Source organism: Parus major, chromosome 11, assembly GCF_001522545.3.
Source record: "Parus major isolate Abel chromosome 11, Parus_major1.1, whole genome shotgun sequence".
In the NCBI taxonomy this organism is placed as follows: domain Eukaryota; kingdom Metazoa; phylum Chordata; class Aves; order Passeriformes; family Paridae; genus Parus; species Parus major.
The window spans coordinates 6751955-6769941 of NC_031780.1; the positions used below are offsets into that span (position 1 = coordinate 6751955).

General features: G+C 53.4%; 2 protein-coding genes across 2 annotated transcripts in view; both read left to right on the top strand.

The window, feature by feature from the left end:
- The window catches only part of EDC4 (enhancer of mRNA decapping 4), a 33153-nt gene extending 24834 nt beyond the window's left edge, over nucleotides 1-8319 (top strand). The window contains exons 23-29 of the mRNA XM_015639577.3: nucleotides 637-792; nucleotides 1514-1629; nucleotides 2276-2441; nucleotides 3620-3806; nucleotides 5014-5233; nucleotides 5932-6095; nucleotides 7356-8319. Of these exons, the coding sequence (XP_015495063.1) occupies nucleotides 637-792; nucleotides 1514-1629; nucleotides 2276-2441; nucleotides 3620-3806; nucleotides 5014-5233; nucleotides 5932-6095; nucleotides 7356-7548 (1202 nt within the window). The 3' untranslated portion in view covers nucleotides 7549-8319. The remainder of the gene's footprint in view (nucleotides 1-636; nucleotides 793-1513; nucleotides 1630-2275; nucleotides 2442-3619; nucleotides 3807-5013; nucleotides 5234-5931; nucleotides 6096-7355) is intronic.
- Nucleotides 8320-9133: 814 nt separating this feature from the next.
- Nucleotides 9134-12220, top strand: NRN1L (neuritin 1 like). The gene is made up of 3 exons (XM_015639701.2): nucleotides 9134-9230; nucleotides 11534-11696; nucleotides 11778-12220. Exons 1-3 carry the CDS (start codon nucleotides 9173-9175, stop codon nucleotides 12049-12051), a joined length of 495 nt encoding a protein of 164 aa, XP_015495187.1. The 5' UTR covers nucleotides 9134-9172; the 3' UTR covers nucleotides 12052-12220.
- The last annotated feature ends 5767 nt before the right edge of the window (nucleotides 12221-17987 follow it).

Consider the following 17987-nt stretch of genomic DNA (forward strand, 5'->3'; position numbering starts at 1 on the left):
CTCAGTGACCAAAGGGATGCCCCACACTGTCTGGTGCTGTGCTTAACAGTAAAGGCTGGGGGAAAGGAGGAGGAAGAGGGGACACTTGGATTGATGGTGTTTGTCTCCCCCAGCCACCATTAGGTGTGAGGGAGCCCTGCTTTCACTGCCTGCACACATGCTCACCAGTGGAAAGTAGTAAATGAATTCCTTATTTTGTTTGGTTGGCATGTGCAGCTTTTGCTTAACCTCTTAAAGTGTCTTTACCTCAGCTTGGGAGTTTTCTCACTTTCACCCTGCCAGTTCTCTCCCCCATCCTGCTGCAGAGAAGTGAGTGAGTGGCTGGCTGGGGCTGAGCTGCTAATGGGGCAGCCAAGTTAATTACAGTATGCAGGAAACAGTACTGTCCAAATTATTTTAGCTGTTTGACTTTGCTGTCTTGCCTTCCAAAGCTCTTTTCTCACACTGATCAATTGTTTAAGAGCACCCTGTTTCAGGAACACAGCAGTAATGTTAGGAGACCACTCTTTCACCAGAGCTGCACATTTCCTCTCACTGAGCCTCTGGAGGTGAGGCTGCTGTCCACCTTTGTGGATGGGAATGTTGTGGGTAGACAGGAAATCTTTAGTTGTGCTCCTTAACACAAATTGTCCTTAGAGAGAAGACTGGACCGGGTGCTGATGGAAGGGCAGCAGCGCAATGGGCAGCTCCAGGAGCACCTGTCCCAGCAGCTGTCCCAGTCCCTGTCCACAGCTGTGTGTAACCGTCTGGAGAGGACCATTCGGGAGGAGATGAAGAAGACAGTGCCCCAGTGTGAGTGTGGCTGCCTAAGTCTGGGAGGTGGATCCCTGCAGGTAGCTCCATCAGCATCTAAAGCACACTGGGAAAGTGCTGGCATTGTATGAAGCAGGAGTTAGGGTGTGTGAACAGCAGTCTGTCTGCACAACACACTGCTCTGGGGCCCCCTGTAGTCTGAGGGGAGGGGCTGTGGTTTAGAAGCAGCATGAGGCTCCCAGAGGGAAGCCTCTCTTTCCAGAGAGTGTGGTCTGACCTTACATTATACTCTCTAAAACCTTTGGAGTCTGTTCAGTGGAGGAAGGTGAAAGAGGCTGATGAGTTGGGCAATGCTAAGACCTGTCTGGAGCAAACTTGAAGTTGTCTTTGCCCTTTCCCAATGCACTGGCACCATGCATGTAAGGAAATGTTCAAAAAACTGCTGGTGGGAAAGCCAGTAACTGCCTAAGGCAGGGCTACCTGCTATTCTGGATCAGGTCAGCTGTGACTTTGTCACACTAACTCCTGAAAACCTTCAAGGCTGGAGGTTCCACAACTCATGGTGATTTTCAGAGCTGTACTACTTTCCTAGCAAAAACTTCCTTCAAATGTCCAACCTTAGTTCCCCAAGCAAAGTTTACAATCATTGTCCCTTGCCGTGTCATATCCAAGAATCATTTGATTCCATTTTCTTTTCTAAGCTTTGAAGTGTGACTTTAGGCTTAAAGCTGCAATTTTGTCCTTTTTTTGTTATGCTTAGGCATTTCCAAGAGCATGGACCCTACCATCAGCCAGCTCAGTAATACTATTGCTGCCAAGCTCACTGCTGTTGAGGGGACACTGAAAGAGAATATTACCAAGCTAGTGAAATCAAAGGTAAGGAGTACTGGAGTAGCTTTTCCAGGGCACACTGAGTTGTTACCTGCCTGGGTAGAAACTTCTTATGCCTTTTCCTCTCACCTCTGTCTCTAGGTAATGCCAGTTTAGCTGCTGGTAGTCAAAGTTTTGTCATTAGAGGACAAGCTCTTTGTATACTCCCCTGCCCACTTTGCCTGATTAACACTTTTTTCATTGACCAAGTTGTACATTTTCTACTATAGTAGAATTTCTCACCAGTGACTTTTAGGGCCAACTCAGTCAAGTCAGTCAGCAAAGATTTGACTGGCTCCATTCTGTTCTCCATATCTACATTATTTAGGGGGCACAAACTGCTTACTTACCTTGGCAGGGAATGTTTGTTTGGGAAGGAAGGAGGAGAAGAGGACAGGCTGTGCCTGACTCTGCCACCTTCCCTTGCCCTACAGCAGAAGTACAGAGAAGGGGTGCTGGTTTTGGGCAGCCCCTGAGCAAGCAGAGGTTCTGGTGCAGCCTGGCCAGTGGGAAGAGCCAAGGGAGCACCCTTGGACACTGGGCTGTCCTTACCTGCTGTGGGTGTGTTGCAGGGACCTGGTGTTTGCTCATACCCTTAGTCCTGGAGCAGACTGTAGTTAATTTTCTGGAATCTTCTGTGTGTGTTTGTAAGAATCTTACAGACAGTGTTGTGAGGGCCACAGCTGACACTCTGCAGGGACCCATCCAGTCAGCCTACAGGGAGGCCTTCCAGAGCGTTGTGCTGCCAGCCTTTGAGAAGAGCTGCCAGTCCATGTTCCAGCAAATCAATGACACCTTCAAGCAGGGCACACAGGAATGTGAGTAGGTTTTCTTCTTCAAGTCTTCTCTGCACTACTTGCATTAGTGGTTGGCAACATGCTGGCCATATGTTTTTACCTTTCAGAGTTTCATTGGTGAGTGTTTAACCTCTTAGCCCATCCATGTGTTCTGTTTCATACTTGGGAAGGAGAAGTGGGGAGGTTTTTGTGGGTGGTGCCATAAGAGTAGGGATTCACTTCTGGTCTTTGTAGCCCACATAGCAAAACATTCAGCTGTGTTCTGGGGATCTGTGACTTCATCTATTGAGTAGGAAACCCAGCTGCAGGATTATTCCATCCTGGTGTCAGGAACATGATGAGTGGAGAGTGTAGTAGTCCTGTAGCTAGGCCCTCCTCTCAGAGGGGTAATGGATTGGAGAAGGTTTACAGAAGGGTACTGGGATGATCAAAGGTTAAACAGTGGCTGAACAGTGTGGGCATAGGCTGAACTAGAGTATACCCTTATGTAAGGAAAGCTATACACTGATGCACTGCAGAAAATCATTCCTGTTTTCAGGCTTGGGATGCAGATCCATGGCCTTTGGGGAAGCTGGACAGGTATTACTCTGCAGAGCTGGCTTCTGAGAGGGCCTGAATGTAGGCAGTGTTAGCATAGTGACTTCTGTTGGCCATAGATCTGCAGGGTGTCTCCAGCTGTTGTTTGTTTTGCACCTTCCTCTGTTGCACAAGTCTCCCACAAATATGAGAGCTTACATTCTTCTCCCTTTTGATCAGGCCAGTTCTTAAGATATTTTAAAATACAGGTTTTAAGTCTCAGGAGACATGATTTCCTTTTTGTCAGAAAAGTTCCCCCTCTTTCTTCATGAGCATTGAACTAATGCAGATCACAATTCACACTATGTATGAAATAAAACACCCTCACTCGTGCCTTTATCTCCCCTGAACAATGAGTGCCTGGAGAAGTCTATTGGAGGAGAACTGGTGGGTTTGTTGCTGTGTTGTGTGATCCTGTGTGATGGGGAGACTGGAGGATGGGTTTCTAGTTTAATATAATACAGCCCAAAACAAGGCTTGTGCTTCTCCTCTGTCCTGTGCTCATACACAGGCTCAGCAATTACTTCTGCTGGAGAACATGTAGAGCCTGGCAGCTGGATTTGTGCCCTGATCATCTCCACAGGTACAGATGGCACAAACATCTCCCTCTCTGCTTGTTGCAGATATCCAGCAGCTGGAGGCTCACTTGAAGAACAAGAAGGTACGAGAGCAGGAAGTGCGGGACCCGCTGCTGAACCAGCTTCGGCAGCTCATCAGCACCTTCCAGAGCACCACGGAGCAGCTGGCGTCCACCATCGCAGCCAGTGTCCATGCTGAGGTGCAGCACCAGCTGCACATCATCGTGGGCAAGTGAGTTGGCAGCTGGGCTTGTGGAAAGAGATGTCACTGAGATGTACCTGCATGTATCACAAGCACCTCTCCCTGCTTAGCTGTGGAAGCAAGCCAGGAGTGCTGCAGGGCTGCCTGTTGGCCCTGCACATATGGCAAAGCAAGTGGGTTGGTGACTGTTACCCACAGAAGGTTTCCCAGCTGTATTGGGAAGCTCAGGGCCTGCTTTTCCCCAGGTCCCATGTGCACAGTGGAGATCAGAAGGATCTAAGGCACCTCTAAGCACACTCAAATCTGAATACTTCCTGAAGATCATTTCAGAGGAATCTTTTGAAGGCTTTTCTTTACTCAGTGTCCTCAGGCATACAGTTTCTACATGCTACTCTCTCTCCCCAGAGCTGCTCTGCAGCAGTTTGTGCTTTGTCCTCCTGGTTTCAGGATGGGATCCCAGCAGTGCCTCCAGCACATTCATGCTGTGAGGCAGTGGCAGATTGCCAGGCAATGGGATTGGCTGGTGGTCACCTGTGGGGCAAAACAAGCCTGTCTATTTTGAGCCACCAGAACATATGTCAGAACACACTGGGGTCTTCAGTGCAGGCCAAAGTTGCCAGAAAGGACACGAGACTAAATTCTGGTCTTGTTGCATGGTCTGTGCTTGTTCCCAGGGAAGTCCTGCTTTTCTACCTGTGGTAGAGCAGGTTTGATGCTTTGTACCCTTTGTGAGAGGGGAGAATCCAGTCCTTGAGGGAAAAGGTGTCACACAGAGCAGCAGAGTCTGCACTGTGAAGTCCTCTTCTGTGGAGAAGTCACAGGCACAGTGTAAGTGTGTTCTCATTCTAAAGGTGTCATCTGCACACTAGGAACTACATCTGACAGATCTCCTGTAGGAGGCTGGCCCCATTTGGGTATAACCCCACAGCTTAGTCGCCTTGCTTGTGAGCCAGAGACATTGAAGATTTAAAACACTGTTTAATGAGAGACTTAGTGCCCTGAAATGTCACTTTCCTGCACAGAATCCCAGCATCTTCCAGGTGCACCCTGGGACTGGGACATTGTGGTGTTGGCCACAGAGTTGCCTGTGCCTCAGATCTGTTTGCATGAGCCCTTAGGGAGCCACACTACAATAAGCAAACCAGCCTGTGCTTTCTCACTGGTATAAGCTTTGTGCAGTGTTATCCCTTGGCTCTTCGTTCTCAAGTGCCCATGGGTTCTGTTTTGTTTTTTTCAGCATGCAGGAGTCTATTTTGGCCCAGGTGCAGAGAGTCATTAAAGGAGAAGTGAGCCTGGCTATGAAGGAGCAGCAAGCAGCTGTCACCTCGAGCATTGTCCAGGCAATGCGCTCGGCAGCCGGGACACCCATCCCCTCTACTCACATGGATTTCCAGTCCCAGCAGACTCACATCCTTCAGCTCCTCCAGCAGGGACACCTCAACCAAGCTTTCCAGCAGGTACCTAGCTTTCCTGGTAGTCATCCTCTGCTTGCTGGGGACTGAGAAGGAAAAAAGGACTCCTTGAGGGCGGGCACATAATCTCACAACAGTTTACACAGGAGTTGACTGAAAAGACCTGTGGCAGTGGAGTGCTTGAGGGGTGCAGTTGCTCTCATGCAGGTGGAGCCAGAGCCATGCAGGTTCCATGATTTGGTAGCAGTTTGGTAGCAGTAGTCATCCCTTGCCCATGTCCTGGCAGGACAGTGTCAGTGCTCCAGTAAACCATCGTGTTCTGCCATCAGCACTGACACGTGGAGCACCTCTGAAGAGCAACAGCTTCATAAGCCTCTCCAGGCAGATCTACCAGCTGGGGCCTGACCTTGCCTATGACTTTTGAACATGCAGGCAGATCTGTTTGAGCTGCTGCAAACTCCTCTGGCAATCATAGCACTGCTGGCCCTGCTCCATGCTGCTGACAGTAACCTGCTCCCCTCTGTCTGGTTGTGCTCTCTTCAGCTTGGAACAGACACAGGTGTCCTCAGAGCATAGAGCAACGACCTAAAGATGGCCCTGGTGACCTGTACAGCAGAGGTGCAGAGATTTTTGCTCCCAGAGGAGGCTGTCAAGCCACTGGGCATCCCAGAACTGTCATTCTGTCCTGTGTTCCTCACCTGCCTTTTGGTTCCTTTGCATTTCTAGCTGTGTCTTCCTTGCAGGCTCTAACAGCAGCTGATCTCAACCTGGTTCTATATGTCTGTGAGACTGTGGATACTCAGCAAGTATTTGGACAGCATCCATGCCCTCTGTCCCAGCCTGTGCTGCTCTCCCTCATTCAGCAGCTCTCCTCAGATCTGGGCACGCGGACAGAACTGAAATTGAAGTGAGTATGACCAGAGAACTGGGTCCTGTTCTTAGCCCTGGCTTTAAATTCACTGCCTCGAAGTGGGAGGTGGAACTTAGACAGAAGTTGGGGTTTCTGTAGCCTGTTACTGGCATGTTTACAGCCAGTGGTAACTCAGAAAAATGTCAGCATTGCCACAGAAAGCTTTTCTGCCCTGAGGTAGTAGTGGAAGGAATACCCAGCAGTAGGTGCTGGTACCTCTGGAATTGTAGCCTGTAAATATTTGCAGCCTGTGCAGTGATCCCCATTCCTCAAGGATTGATTTCCTTGTGGAGGCAAAAGGAGGGATAGTGCCATGTTCCCTGGACAGTCTAATAACCAGGGCAAGTTTGCTCTGTCCTCAACTCTTAACCCATCACTGGACTTTGTGTTGGTAGCTTCTTGTCGTGACTGTCAGCAAGGCTCAGTGGGAGGCTGCAGCAGGAGCTACTGGTACAATTTCTGGTGGATGTTCCAAGCTTGTGTGACAAAATAGTGACTGTACTGATACTTGCCATGAACATTTTTAGTGTCTGAGTCAAAACCCTGCTATCTGCACTTAAAAGCTGAATTGTTACGGTACCTACAGGTTTTGACTATGGCTTGTATGGAAAAATTACTTAAATCGAGTTTTTAAGTCAATAAGGACAAAGCAAGGTAGAAAAACTGAAAGAAGCTTCTAGTTATAGTCAAGTTACAGGCTGGTAACTGGGGTTAAAGCTGCTGCTGTAAAGTTTAAACTGGATTGTTATTGAAAACCTGCAGTGACCACATTGCCTTACTCAGGCTGTGTTTAAAAGCTGATGGCTCATCTGAACTTGAGTGTCTTGTTGGTAAAAGTCCTGATCTTCTCCCACCCCTTCCTGGATGGATTTTATTGTAACCCTACACAAACTGAGCCTCATTGCTGACGGGTTGTACTGTCTAATGAGTGACTAATTCTGCCTAAAGGTATTAGAGAAAATATTTGCTGAGAGTGTCCTCCAGCACCGTGGGGAGTCCTCGCTGGCTGTTGCCTCTGCCTTAGTTCCAGCAGCCAGGTTGTGGAGCAGGTGGGCAGGCTGGGTGGGAGCTGTAGGGTGACCTCACATGTTTAGGAAGGGATAGGTGGACTCTGCTGTGAGTCAGGAACATTTATTTCATGACAACTGAAAATACTGCAGAGTTTGGGTGGAGTGGGGAACAAAACTGTGCATCTTCAGTGCTAACACGAACTGAGTCGGATTCTGGGTTTGGTCCTAACCTTGCTCTCTCCTTCAGCTACTTGGAGGATGCAGTGATGCACCTGGACCAAAGCGACCCCATCACCCGAGACCACATGGGGTCAGTCATGAACCAGGTGCGGCAAAAGCTCTTCCAGTTCCTCCAGGTGGAACCCCACAACCCTCTGAGCAAACCTGCGCGTCGCCTCATGATCATGCTCCAGGGCCTGGTCACCCCTGGCATGACCTAGGAGGACCTGGCTGCCTGGTGGGCTGCTCCACCGAAGCCCACCCAGCAGATCCATAGTTACTAACGGCGTCTGGCTGGTGTTAAGAGCTCTTGCCAGAAAATCTATCAACACGTGTGTGATGTCTCCAAGGCGAACGCCATCTGTGTATAGTTCCAAATAGTCACTGAACATTCACTTGGCTTATTTTTCCTAAATAGCCTCTTTTTTGAGAGTTAAATCTCTTCTTCACCTGCCCATCCGTCCCCAAGGCTGGCTGGCAGTCCATGTCTCATGCAGCAGAAGCCGATGGATTTCTTACCCCTTTAGAAGTTTGGATCTGCTGCCGTCAGCAAGGGAGCAGCGAGGTGTGCGCTGAGCCCGAGCACAGGGGCTGCCAGCGCTCCTTGCTGCCCAGAAACCTGTACCCACACCTTAGTGAAGGGCTCAAACTCCCCCTCCCTGTCAGGCTGAAGGCACAGGGAGGAGGTCAGCTGAGCAAGAGGGATTAGTTAAAATTCATTAGTTAGTTAGTTACTCTGAGGTTCATTAATTCCAGATCCACAGTGGAGTGCCCAGCCCACCTGACCCAGAAAGGCAGGTTTGGGCAGGGGGTGATACCTCTGGAGTGCCCCAGGGAGGGGCTCTGGGTCAGGGTGCTGAGGCAGCAGCAAACTGCAAGAGCCCCGGGGGGGGCCGCCAGTTGTGCATCAGAGCATGTCCATGTTTCAGACATTAGTTTTGATTTTCCACCAAGGTTTTTTCTTCTTATCTAAATTTTGAAGTTTTGGGGGGTTTTGTTGTTCGTTTTTTTGTTTTTTTGGAAATAACATTAAGAACAATTCAATAAAAAACTTTTTGAGAAAAAAAAAAGTGGAGACTTCTTCTGTTGTGTGATGGAGGGAAGACTGAGGCGTCTTTGAGGATATCAAACGATCTCCAGGCTGGAGCCTGAGGTGAGAGGCCAGGATGCCCTCTCTATTCCCAGATTTTTTCTGAGTCTCTGCTCAAGCTTTCCTATGTGAGTCCAGCAGGGCATATTGGTCTTGCTTCCTGGGAGAGGCAGGAGGTGATAGTGGCCTGCTGGCTGTGAGGAGAGGACATTAATTCCCCTTTTCACAGCAAAAAGGTCTCTGGCTGTTCCTTCCTGGAGAAGAGAAGGCTCTGGGAAGACCTTGCAGCACCTTCCCAATACATAAAGGAGCTCCAGTGGAAGTGGAGAGGAACTTTGGACAAGGGCATAGAGTGACAGGACAAACGTGAATGGCTTCATACTGACAGGTGGCAGGATTAGATTGAATATTGGGGAAAGTGTATTCCCTGTGAGTACAGTGGGTCGCAGGTTTCCCGGAGAAGCTGTGAATTCCCCATCCCTGGGAGTGTTCACAAGACCAGTTGGCACAGGACTGGACGGTGCCCCTGCCGGTTTGGAACGAGATGGTTTTTCCGGTCCCGTCCAACCAAAACAATCGTGTGATTCCGTGAACTGCAAGGGCCGGGGTGCAGCCCCTCGGCGGGGCCGGCAGGGCGGGCCGGGGGCCGGTCCCGGGGCGGTGCCGGGCGGGCCGGGGGCGGGCGGCGGGGCCGGGGCTGCCGGCGGCGGCAGGCGCGGAGCACACGGCGGCGGCGGCGGCGCGGGGTCCGCACCATGGGCGGCGGCTGCTGGCGGCTGCTGGGCGTCGTGTGCCCGCTGCTCCTGCACCTCGGTGAGTGCCCCGGGCTCTCCCCGCCGGGGTTGGGGGACTGGCGGGTGGGAGCGGGACCCCCGGGCGCGTCCCGTCCCCTCTGTAGCCGCGGGGAGCGCGGTGCCCGGGTGCCCCATGGCTCAGCGATCCGTCCACCCCTGTCCCGTGTCCTGAGATGCCGGGCAAGGAGGAACGCGGCTTCACGGCGGTATCCGGGATCTCTGCTCGGGCGGGGACAGCTCCCGAGCTCTGGCTCTCCAGCCCTGTGTGCCCACCCCACGCAGCTGCTGGCTTTCCCTGCTGCCCTCGTTCACCGGGGCCGGAGAGCATCCCGATCTCTGGGGGACTGTTACCCGACAGGTCCGGCACCTCACTGGCACCAACGTGTCCCCTGCACACTCCCGCTCCTCCGAGAGCCGAGGGAGGATGCGGAGCACAGCGGTACCCAGTGACATCTCTGCTCCGAATAAGGATGGGGAGCCTGGGATTAACCTGGTCCGGCTGCACGGACGATGGAGGACAGGGACCACCAGACCTCTGATTGATTTTAGGCTCAGAGAGTGGGTGACTCCGACCCTTCCCTAGGAGCAGGATGGCTGCGTCGGCACCCGCTGGGGAGCTAGGGATGCTCTGCAGCGCCCTGGGAAACTTCCTCCGTGCTTTTTGCCTTGGGCTTTCTCCCGACGGAGCCGGGAGCAGGTTTTTCCCCATGGTTTTTCAGCAGAACAGCAGAGGTGATTTGCCCTCCTGCTTTGCTCGCCCTGCCCAGCCTCATGGCGAGGGAGCTGAGCGTAGGGGAGGGCTTGTGCCGGACATTAAAGGAGTCCAGGAGGTGAAACCTCAGCCTGCAGCAGGGACCAGCCGGCTGAGGGGATGTATCATCTGGCCTTGCCAGCTGCTGAGTCCTTGGGCTGGTGGGAGGCAAGCTTCTTCCCTGGGTCAAAAGAGGAGCAATGGATCCCACTTTATTGATACCTGCGATGTTTATGACCCACGTGTCTTGCATTAGTCCGATAGTTTCCTCGGTGCTGTACTCAGGGGGTTCTCATCACAAACACCTAGAGTGCCCTAGAGTGTTTGTAGCCGGACATGATCACCTAGAGTGATCATGTCCGGCTAGCACTGGTGTTCGTCTCTACTGCAGCCACTTTGCTCAGGACCCTGTTCCAGGGGTGCAGGCATGGGATGCCAAGAGCAAGGTGCACAGCTCCCTGGGGACATCCTGGCTGCCTCAGCAGTCATCAGGAAACTTTCAGCTGTTTCTGAAGTCACCACAGGGGTCTGCCACAGGGCTCTCCTCAATTAGAAACCTCCCTGGTGCACACCCATGTCACTTCCAGAACTTTCGGAACTCCTGTGAACTGGCACAGGGACCCCACATCTTCTGGCCTGCAGGACCTCTGGGGTAGAGCTGAGGACCATGCAGGTTTGCTCTGTGATCCAGTCACACACCAGCTCCTTTTGGGCTTCCCACCGCTCATGGATGCACTCGCAGCTCTCATGAACACACCCTGTCACCCATTGTCCCATGTATGGCACCAGGGCTTGGCCAGTGCCAGTGGTGAATCGTTTGAGAAGTGGAGAAGGGAATCGGGGCTTCTCAGAATGAAGCAGCCAGACTTGCACTTGTGCCTTTTCCTTTTGAACTTTTTCTTCCCCTTTCCCTCCCCCACTTCCCCTTCCTGCTTTCCCTACCCCTTTTCTCTTGATCCTTTCCCCTTTCTTGTTCACCTTTCCCCTTGCCTCTTTCTCTTCCACCTTCTTCTTCTCACCTTTCCTCTTCCCCTCCTTTCCACTTTCCTTTTGCCTTCCCCTTTCCCCTTTCCCCTTTCCTCCTTCCCTTCCCCTTTCTCTTTCTCTTCCCCACTTTCCCCTTCTCTTTCCCCCTTCCCCTTTCCTTTCTCCTTTCCCCCTCTTTCCCACTGCAGCCAGAGCAGGGACTTGAGCTTGCTGAGCCTTTGCTTTGTTTTTTTCTGTTGTAGTCACAAATTAATCTTTGCTGTCAGGGGATAAAGGCCGGGACAGATGGCTCTGGGGAGAGCCCGGGAGGCCCGAGGGGACGCGGCCGGCAGGAGACCTGCGGTGAATGGCAGCATCGCTGCGGGGTCGTCACATCGCGCCGGGCTCCCTGGCCAGGAGAGAAGGGTCATTACGAACGCCCAGGGAGGGTCCGGGGGGATGTTGAAGCCCCTCGCCACGTTTCAGAGCCCAGTGTCACCCCCACCCGGTGACACCCTTACGCCGCGCTCCCCTGAGCCGGGCAGGCGGGGGCTGCCGGGGGTCGGCGGGGGCTCAGCTCGGTCTCTCCCCTCTGTGCCCCGCAGCCGCGAGCCAGGAGCCCGTCAGCATGGCGGGGCAGTGCGACACCATCTACAGGGGCTTCGCCAGCTGCCTCATCAGCCTGGGGGAGAGCATGGCCCAGAGCGTCCGGCAGCAGCAGCAGGAGGAGGGCGGCGAGGAGGCGCAGGAGCTGGACACCATCTGCAAGTGAGTGTCCCCGTGGGAGCCGCTGGGATGGCGGGGTCACCTGCCACCAGCGCCGCTCCCGACTCCCGCCCTCCTCCCCAGGTCCTGGGATGATTTCCACACCTGCGCCAGCGAGGTGCTGTCGAGATGCCCCGTGGAAGCGGCCACCATCTGGGAGTCGCTGCGCCAGGAGTCCCGCAAGATCCAGTTCCAGGGGAACCTGCAGGAGCTGTGCAGCGCCCGGGGCCGCCTGGCCAGCCCCCAGGGCTCGCCGGCCGCTGAGACCAACCAGGCCACTCTGCGGAGCTCGGCCCCCTCCCTGCACCCCCGTCTGCTGGCCCTGCTGGCCCTGCCGCTGCTGCTGGCCCGGCTGTAGCCCTGCTGGCCCGCGGGGTGCCCAGGTGATGCCGGGTCGGTTCCCCCGGCTGCTGGCCGGTCCCCGCCATGCCCACCTCCCTCCGGGCATCCCTCGCGGGGCACGGTCCTCTCCCGCAGCACTTCAGATGGATTTATATTTATATTAAAAGACACTTTTACATTTCTCACGTCTCTCTGCCATGGGATGCTCCTTGAGCCCCTGCCAAGCCCCGTGTTTGCTCTGAGGAGTGGAGAGGAGATGCTCCCTGCACCAGTGCCCAAGAAGGGTCAGTGGGAGGGTCTGTGACTCCGTTCCCACCGTGTATTGCCCATGGCCATGCCAGGCAGTCCATGGGACCATGGACAGCCCCAGGAGGGGGCGATTCCCACTACCCTGGTGCTCCCCGACCCCTGCTTTTCAGGGCTGGCATAGCAGATACTCCCTTTAGGGGTGGGTCAAATGTTTTATTCGTTTTAAAGGGCACCTTAGGAAAACACAGGGTGCAGGCTTCTTTGTCTTTTTGGCAGCAAATAGCTTGTCCTCTGATGGGCACCTCCAGTGACATTTTCTGTTTTACACTCCTTTTATTCTGGCCTTGCTGTATTCATGGTTATGAAGAAAACTATGGGTTGCAGGGAAGAGAGAGTTTTTGGGATTTTTTTTTTTTAACCAAGATGATGGAGGTAAAAAAGCTAGGGAACTGGAAATCTCATCCAGGTTTACATGGACCTTGTTGAAGTTAAACCAAGATGATTTGTGGGTGTTGCACTTGGCTAAACTTGTATCTCATCAGTGGAAAATGCTCTAATTCCCATCCCTGTGGCTGTTATGCTGAAAACTTACGATATTTTCCCCAGCTACTAAAGCCCAGTGTGCAAACCAGCTCCCCAAGGCCTGGGCTGGCAAGGCATCCTCCCCACTCTCCTGGGCACAGCCACCACTCCCCACCCACTGCCTAAAGGGCCACTGGAATTGCATATGGGCCACCCCAGCTGTGGTGTGGCTCATTGCTGGTGTGGCCCCCAGGCCCCAGCAGCAGTGGTATGGGCATGTGGGAAACCATCCTACTTGGGAAAGGCAACAAAATCCTTTGGCCAACAACACAAATGCCACCGCTCTGAGGATTGTTCCAGGCTCAGTGGAGAGCAGGAGCCATGAGCTCCCATGTGCAGTGGGTGGCAAGTTGCTGCTGTTTCTGTGATTTCCTGACTTTAAGGGTGTCCCAAAAACATTCCAGCAGCTGGGCACATGGTTTTGGCCCAGGGAAGCCTTTGCACACTCTCCTGTGGCAGAAAACCTTCAGTGTGTGAGCAAGGAGCTCAGAAGCCACTGTCCCCATTGAGCCAGGGAAAAATATTGCTTGTTTCATCATAAAACCTGTTCCTGCAAAGTCTGGAAACTTAAACATGTGATTGGTAACCTCTGGGATGTCACCCTGGCTGTCCCAGTCCTCTGCCAGGCTCTCGGTCTGTGAAACGCTAAAAGGATTGCTGGTTCATCGCATGGGCCTCAGCTGTTGCTGCTGATTCCTCCGCTCTGTGGGGGACACTCTATTTATTTCCCGTTATTCATCTCACTAACCAGCCTGGAGCTGGCTGGGGGGGACACAAAACATCTGGTCTCCCGGCAGCCCTTGGCGGGGGAAGATGCTGATCCCGGGGCCGGTGCCCCATGGGACACGGGGCAGGACACCGCCCCAGCTCTCCTCATCCAGCAGCTGCCGCTCTCCGTGTGTAACGCCAGCGCCGGAGGATAATCCTCCGATTCTTTCCTTCCCAGTTCCTGACAATCCTGTGTTTAAGGGTGAATTAGTGCCGATCCCGGCAGGGTGGCTAAGAGGATAAACGCCGGCCGGGCGCCGGCCACGCACCGCGCAGCGCCCGCCGGCACCTCCGCGGGGGTGGGAGCGGTGGGGTGGCAGCGGGGCAGTGGGAGGTGGCCGGGGACACGGAGCGTCACCAGCCTGGTGCTGTGACAGGCTGACACCACGATGGTGACACTTGCAGACAACAAACTGTGCCACTCCGATCCAGCCGCAATCAAAGCCTGGGAAGATCTACTCACACCCACCAAACACTCCGGGTGCCTCACCCTGTGTGCAGAAACACGCACCACAGAAGGTCCCATGTCCTGGAAAATGTCACCGTACATGTCATGGACCCTAGGCTATGTCACCACGCGTCCTGAGCACCAGCACTTGCAGCTGAAAGGTGTCACAGCCTGCAGGAACTGATGGCTCTGGGAAGCCAGGGCTGGGATTTGGGGGTGCTGGCAAAGAGTGCACCTGTGGGTCACCACTGCCTGGTGACACCGCACGTGCAAGAGTCCCCAGCAAAGCACTGCCCAAACCCCAGTGTCACCTGTCACACCAATCCTCCTTCAGGGAGGTGCTGAGGGCAGCAGTGTGACAGCAAGGGTGGGCATGCTGACCCTAGGAAAGCTCCCTGGTGCTCCAAAACTCGGACATTGAGCCGGTGTCTGTCTTTCCATTGGGTTTAAGGGTTTGGGACAGTCCTGCAGCTGTGTCCTGCTGTGGGAAGGGACAACATCCTTGTTCCTTTCCCCAGAACAAACAGCTGGCTCCCTGCACACTGACAGCATCTTAAAGCAACTGTCCAGGCTGAAAGGAGCGGATGGTGGGGAATGAGACTGGTGGGTCCCGGCACCGGGAGCCTTTGGAGCACCCGTCATGCTGTGAAAACCCCTCATCCTGGTTACAAAACTCCGGTGACCTACTTTACACTCCCTGCTTTTGTTCTTAATTCCCAGATATGGCTGCTCTCCAGATTTTGCCCATCAAGGCAAATTAATTGGAGTAGATCCTAATTTGCTCTCTGCTATTCTTTGGGCAGAAGATTAAATGCTCTGCAGACATTATCTCCCTCTCTCTTCTCTAAGAGACAAACCTGAATTATTAAAAAAAAGAAAAAAAAAGGGATAAAGGCCAGCTGAGTCCAGCTGAGTTGATGATTGAAATCACTTTTGGTAATCGTAGAAGGGGCCAGGAAGGCCCTCATATCCCTGGGAAGTTGGAACCACATGGTGACACTATCCTGGGTGGCTGTGTGAGACAGCAGACGTGGCACAGTGACATGAGGGCCAACCTCTCACCATGCCACCCAACACCTCTGCCACACGATGGCTGAATTCTCCATTCCTTCCCCCAGGGAAATTCCTCCTGATGGAGCTGCCAGCTGGGGAATGACTCCTCGTCTGTGGGGACACACTTGGGTTTCTCTCACTGGATAGACAGGTGTGGAGGCTACCAGTAGAGGGGTAATGGTTCCTGGCCCTTGCATGGTCCCAGTGCCACTGTCCCAGCCTGGCATCCCCAAACAGGCACCAGTTTCACCACATCCAGCTTTGCTGGCACCCCAGGGGGAGCGGGAGCACTGGAAAACAAGCATAGCCTGGAGGACACTATGTCCCAGTGCTGGCCACTGTCCGAGTTTGCATGGGGATTTCTGCAGAGCCAAATGTCCAACTTTCCAAAAGGAAACACCAAAAGACAACCTCAATCCCTACAGATTGGAGGTAGTGGGAATAGCTGAGCCAGAGTCACCTCTGCTGTGGGGGCTGTGTTTAGCCCCCCACCTGGCACCCCATCTGCGCTCAGCTTTGGGGCTGTTTTATTCTCCAGAGAGGCATATGGAAAGTTGGATTTCTTTTTTAAGCAGCTTTAATTGAACATCCTCCTGTTACGACCTCTGCTCAGCCTTGCTGGGACAACCTTGAGCTCTGGCTCAGCATAGCTGCTGAGGCTTGGGCTTGCTGCCACACAGGGCAGGGATACAGCTCGGAGGAAATCCAGATTTCCCGCTTTAACCCATCCATTTGATGGCAGATGAGGGGCCCTGTTCTCCTGGCAAAGCAGAAAACCCTGGGATCCCCAAATTGCCCCATGCTCAGGATGTGCAGCAATGTCCCAGGCAGCTTTGTGGTGCTGGGTGATGCTGGAGGTGCTTCCAGCCATTCCCATCTTTCCATAGGGAATTACAGCTCATTGCATCCCAGGGAGACTCTGGAGTCAGCTGGCAGCACCACAGACAGGTGTGGGATGCAGAGGGAGCTCTGAAGTTCCCACTGCAAGCAGGGTTTTTGCTGGTGCTGGAGCCAGCTCTGGACCATCTCTGCATCTCCAGGGAGAAAGGATCCTGCACCTGTGGGCACCCAGCACTGCCCCGCTGGTCCCAGCCTGCCTTTAGCAGCTTCCAAAGGAGAAGCCTTGAAGAAGCCACTAACAGGGGATACAAAACTCTAAGGGAACCCATCCCTGCAGACAGGTGAGGGGTCTCAGGAGGGAGCAGCCAGGCTGCAGGACCAGGGGAGTGGTGGCTGCCCCATCCCTGGAAGTGTTCAAGGAAGGGGTCTGAGCAACCTGGCCTGGTGGAAGTCATCCCAGCCCATGGTAGGGGTTTGGAACTGGATGACTTTAAAGGTCCCTTCCAACACAAACCATTCCAGGATTTTGTGATTCTTCACAGACCTTCCTACCTCAAGGACTGAATCCTTCCCATGGGGCTAGAGGCAGGCTGTAGGTCTTGGGCATCAGAGCTGGCAGGGGATTTCTGAAGGGGTCAGCATGGAAGAGCAGGGGGAGGCCCCTCTCCAGGGGGACCAGCATCTTGGAAGGGAGGAGGCAAAAAAAGAAATGACAAGGAGACAACAGCCCATTTTACCCTTTTGTTAGACCCTGCTCAAGCGCAGCACTGCTTTGTGAGTGTGTCAGAAACCTGTTACCAGTCCCCTCTTGCAGGAGGGAGAAAAAAAAAAAGTTTTTTGGCTGGAGCAGTGCTGGTGGGAGCCCAGCACCCAGAGTCTGGCAGGACGAGCAGCTGCAGAGCCTCTCAGTGCTCAGAGCTTCACGGCCAGTGGCCCCAGCAGCAAGGTACTTATCCCGGTCAGAAAATTTTCTGCTGTAGCTGCAGAAAAGGCTCTAGATGGAATAACAGGCATCAGGAATCAACAGGCAATGACCCCAAAGTCAAACCGGGTGCCTGACCTGGCAGGCAGTGGATCACACGGATGAGCAGACAGTTCCCTACCTCATCTCTGGGTGTTTTGCCAGGCGGATGTTGGCTTTGTGCAGATGTCTGGTGTGAAGTTCTCTTGGCTCCAGTGGGTCTCAGAGCACCACCACAGCATAAATAATACAAGAGCTGCTCTGATTGAGGTTCTCAGAAGTCCGCGGTTCTGGCCCAAGGGTTCAATGCCTGTTGGCTCTTGGACATTTTTCAGCGGTGATGGACCTGGAACTGCCTCATTCAGTGTTCCCATGAGGCTGGTCAGGAAACAAAGCTGTGAGGAAGTGACTAATGGAAGATGCATCCCCTGAGGGAAACACATCCTTGCAGAGCACTTATCCCTGTGTGAGCATCTGTGACCAAGGGGAGGCAGCCCCACTGCTCTGCACCCGTCAGCCACGGTGGCAGAGAGGAATGCGCTGGTGGAACCAAGATGGATGACCTTGAGAAACAGCCTAAAATAACAGGATCAACCTAAACAGGGACACGTGCAAGGTTTCACATGTAAGACACAGGTTAAACCACCTCTCAGGGACAGCGTGGGGGATGTGTGGCTGTGGAAACCTCTCCAGGAAGAAAGTGAGTGGATTAGAGGGCTGAAAACCTACCAGCAGCACCATTACTGTGTGGGACAGCAAGAACTGGGGAGTTTCCCTTGCAGAGAACTGCACAGCTCACCAGATCTGTCAATTCCAGCCCAGGCAGCCCCTTCCCAACCTTCACACATTTCCACGTTTTGTTGGGAATTACACGGAGAAGAAGCTGATGACAATATAATGTGCATCAGCAGGTACAACTTTTACTACATTATGACTTACTAATCATTTTAAAACAGCCGAAGATCCCAGGAGCATTAAAATAAACCCGGCTATTTTTAAAAGCATGGTAGGAGTGTGAAAATAGCCCCGCTCCACCTGAACCGCCTAGGGA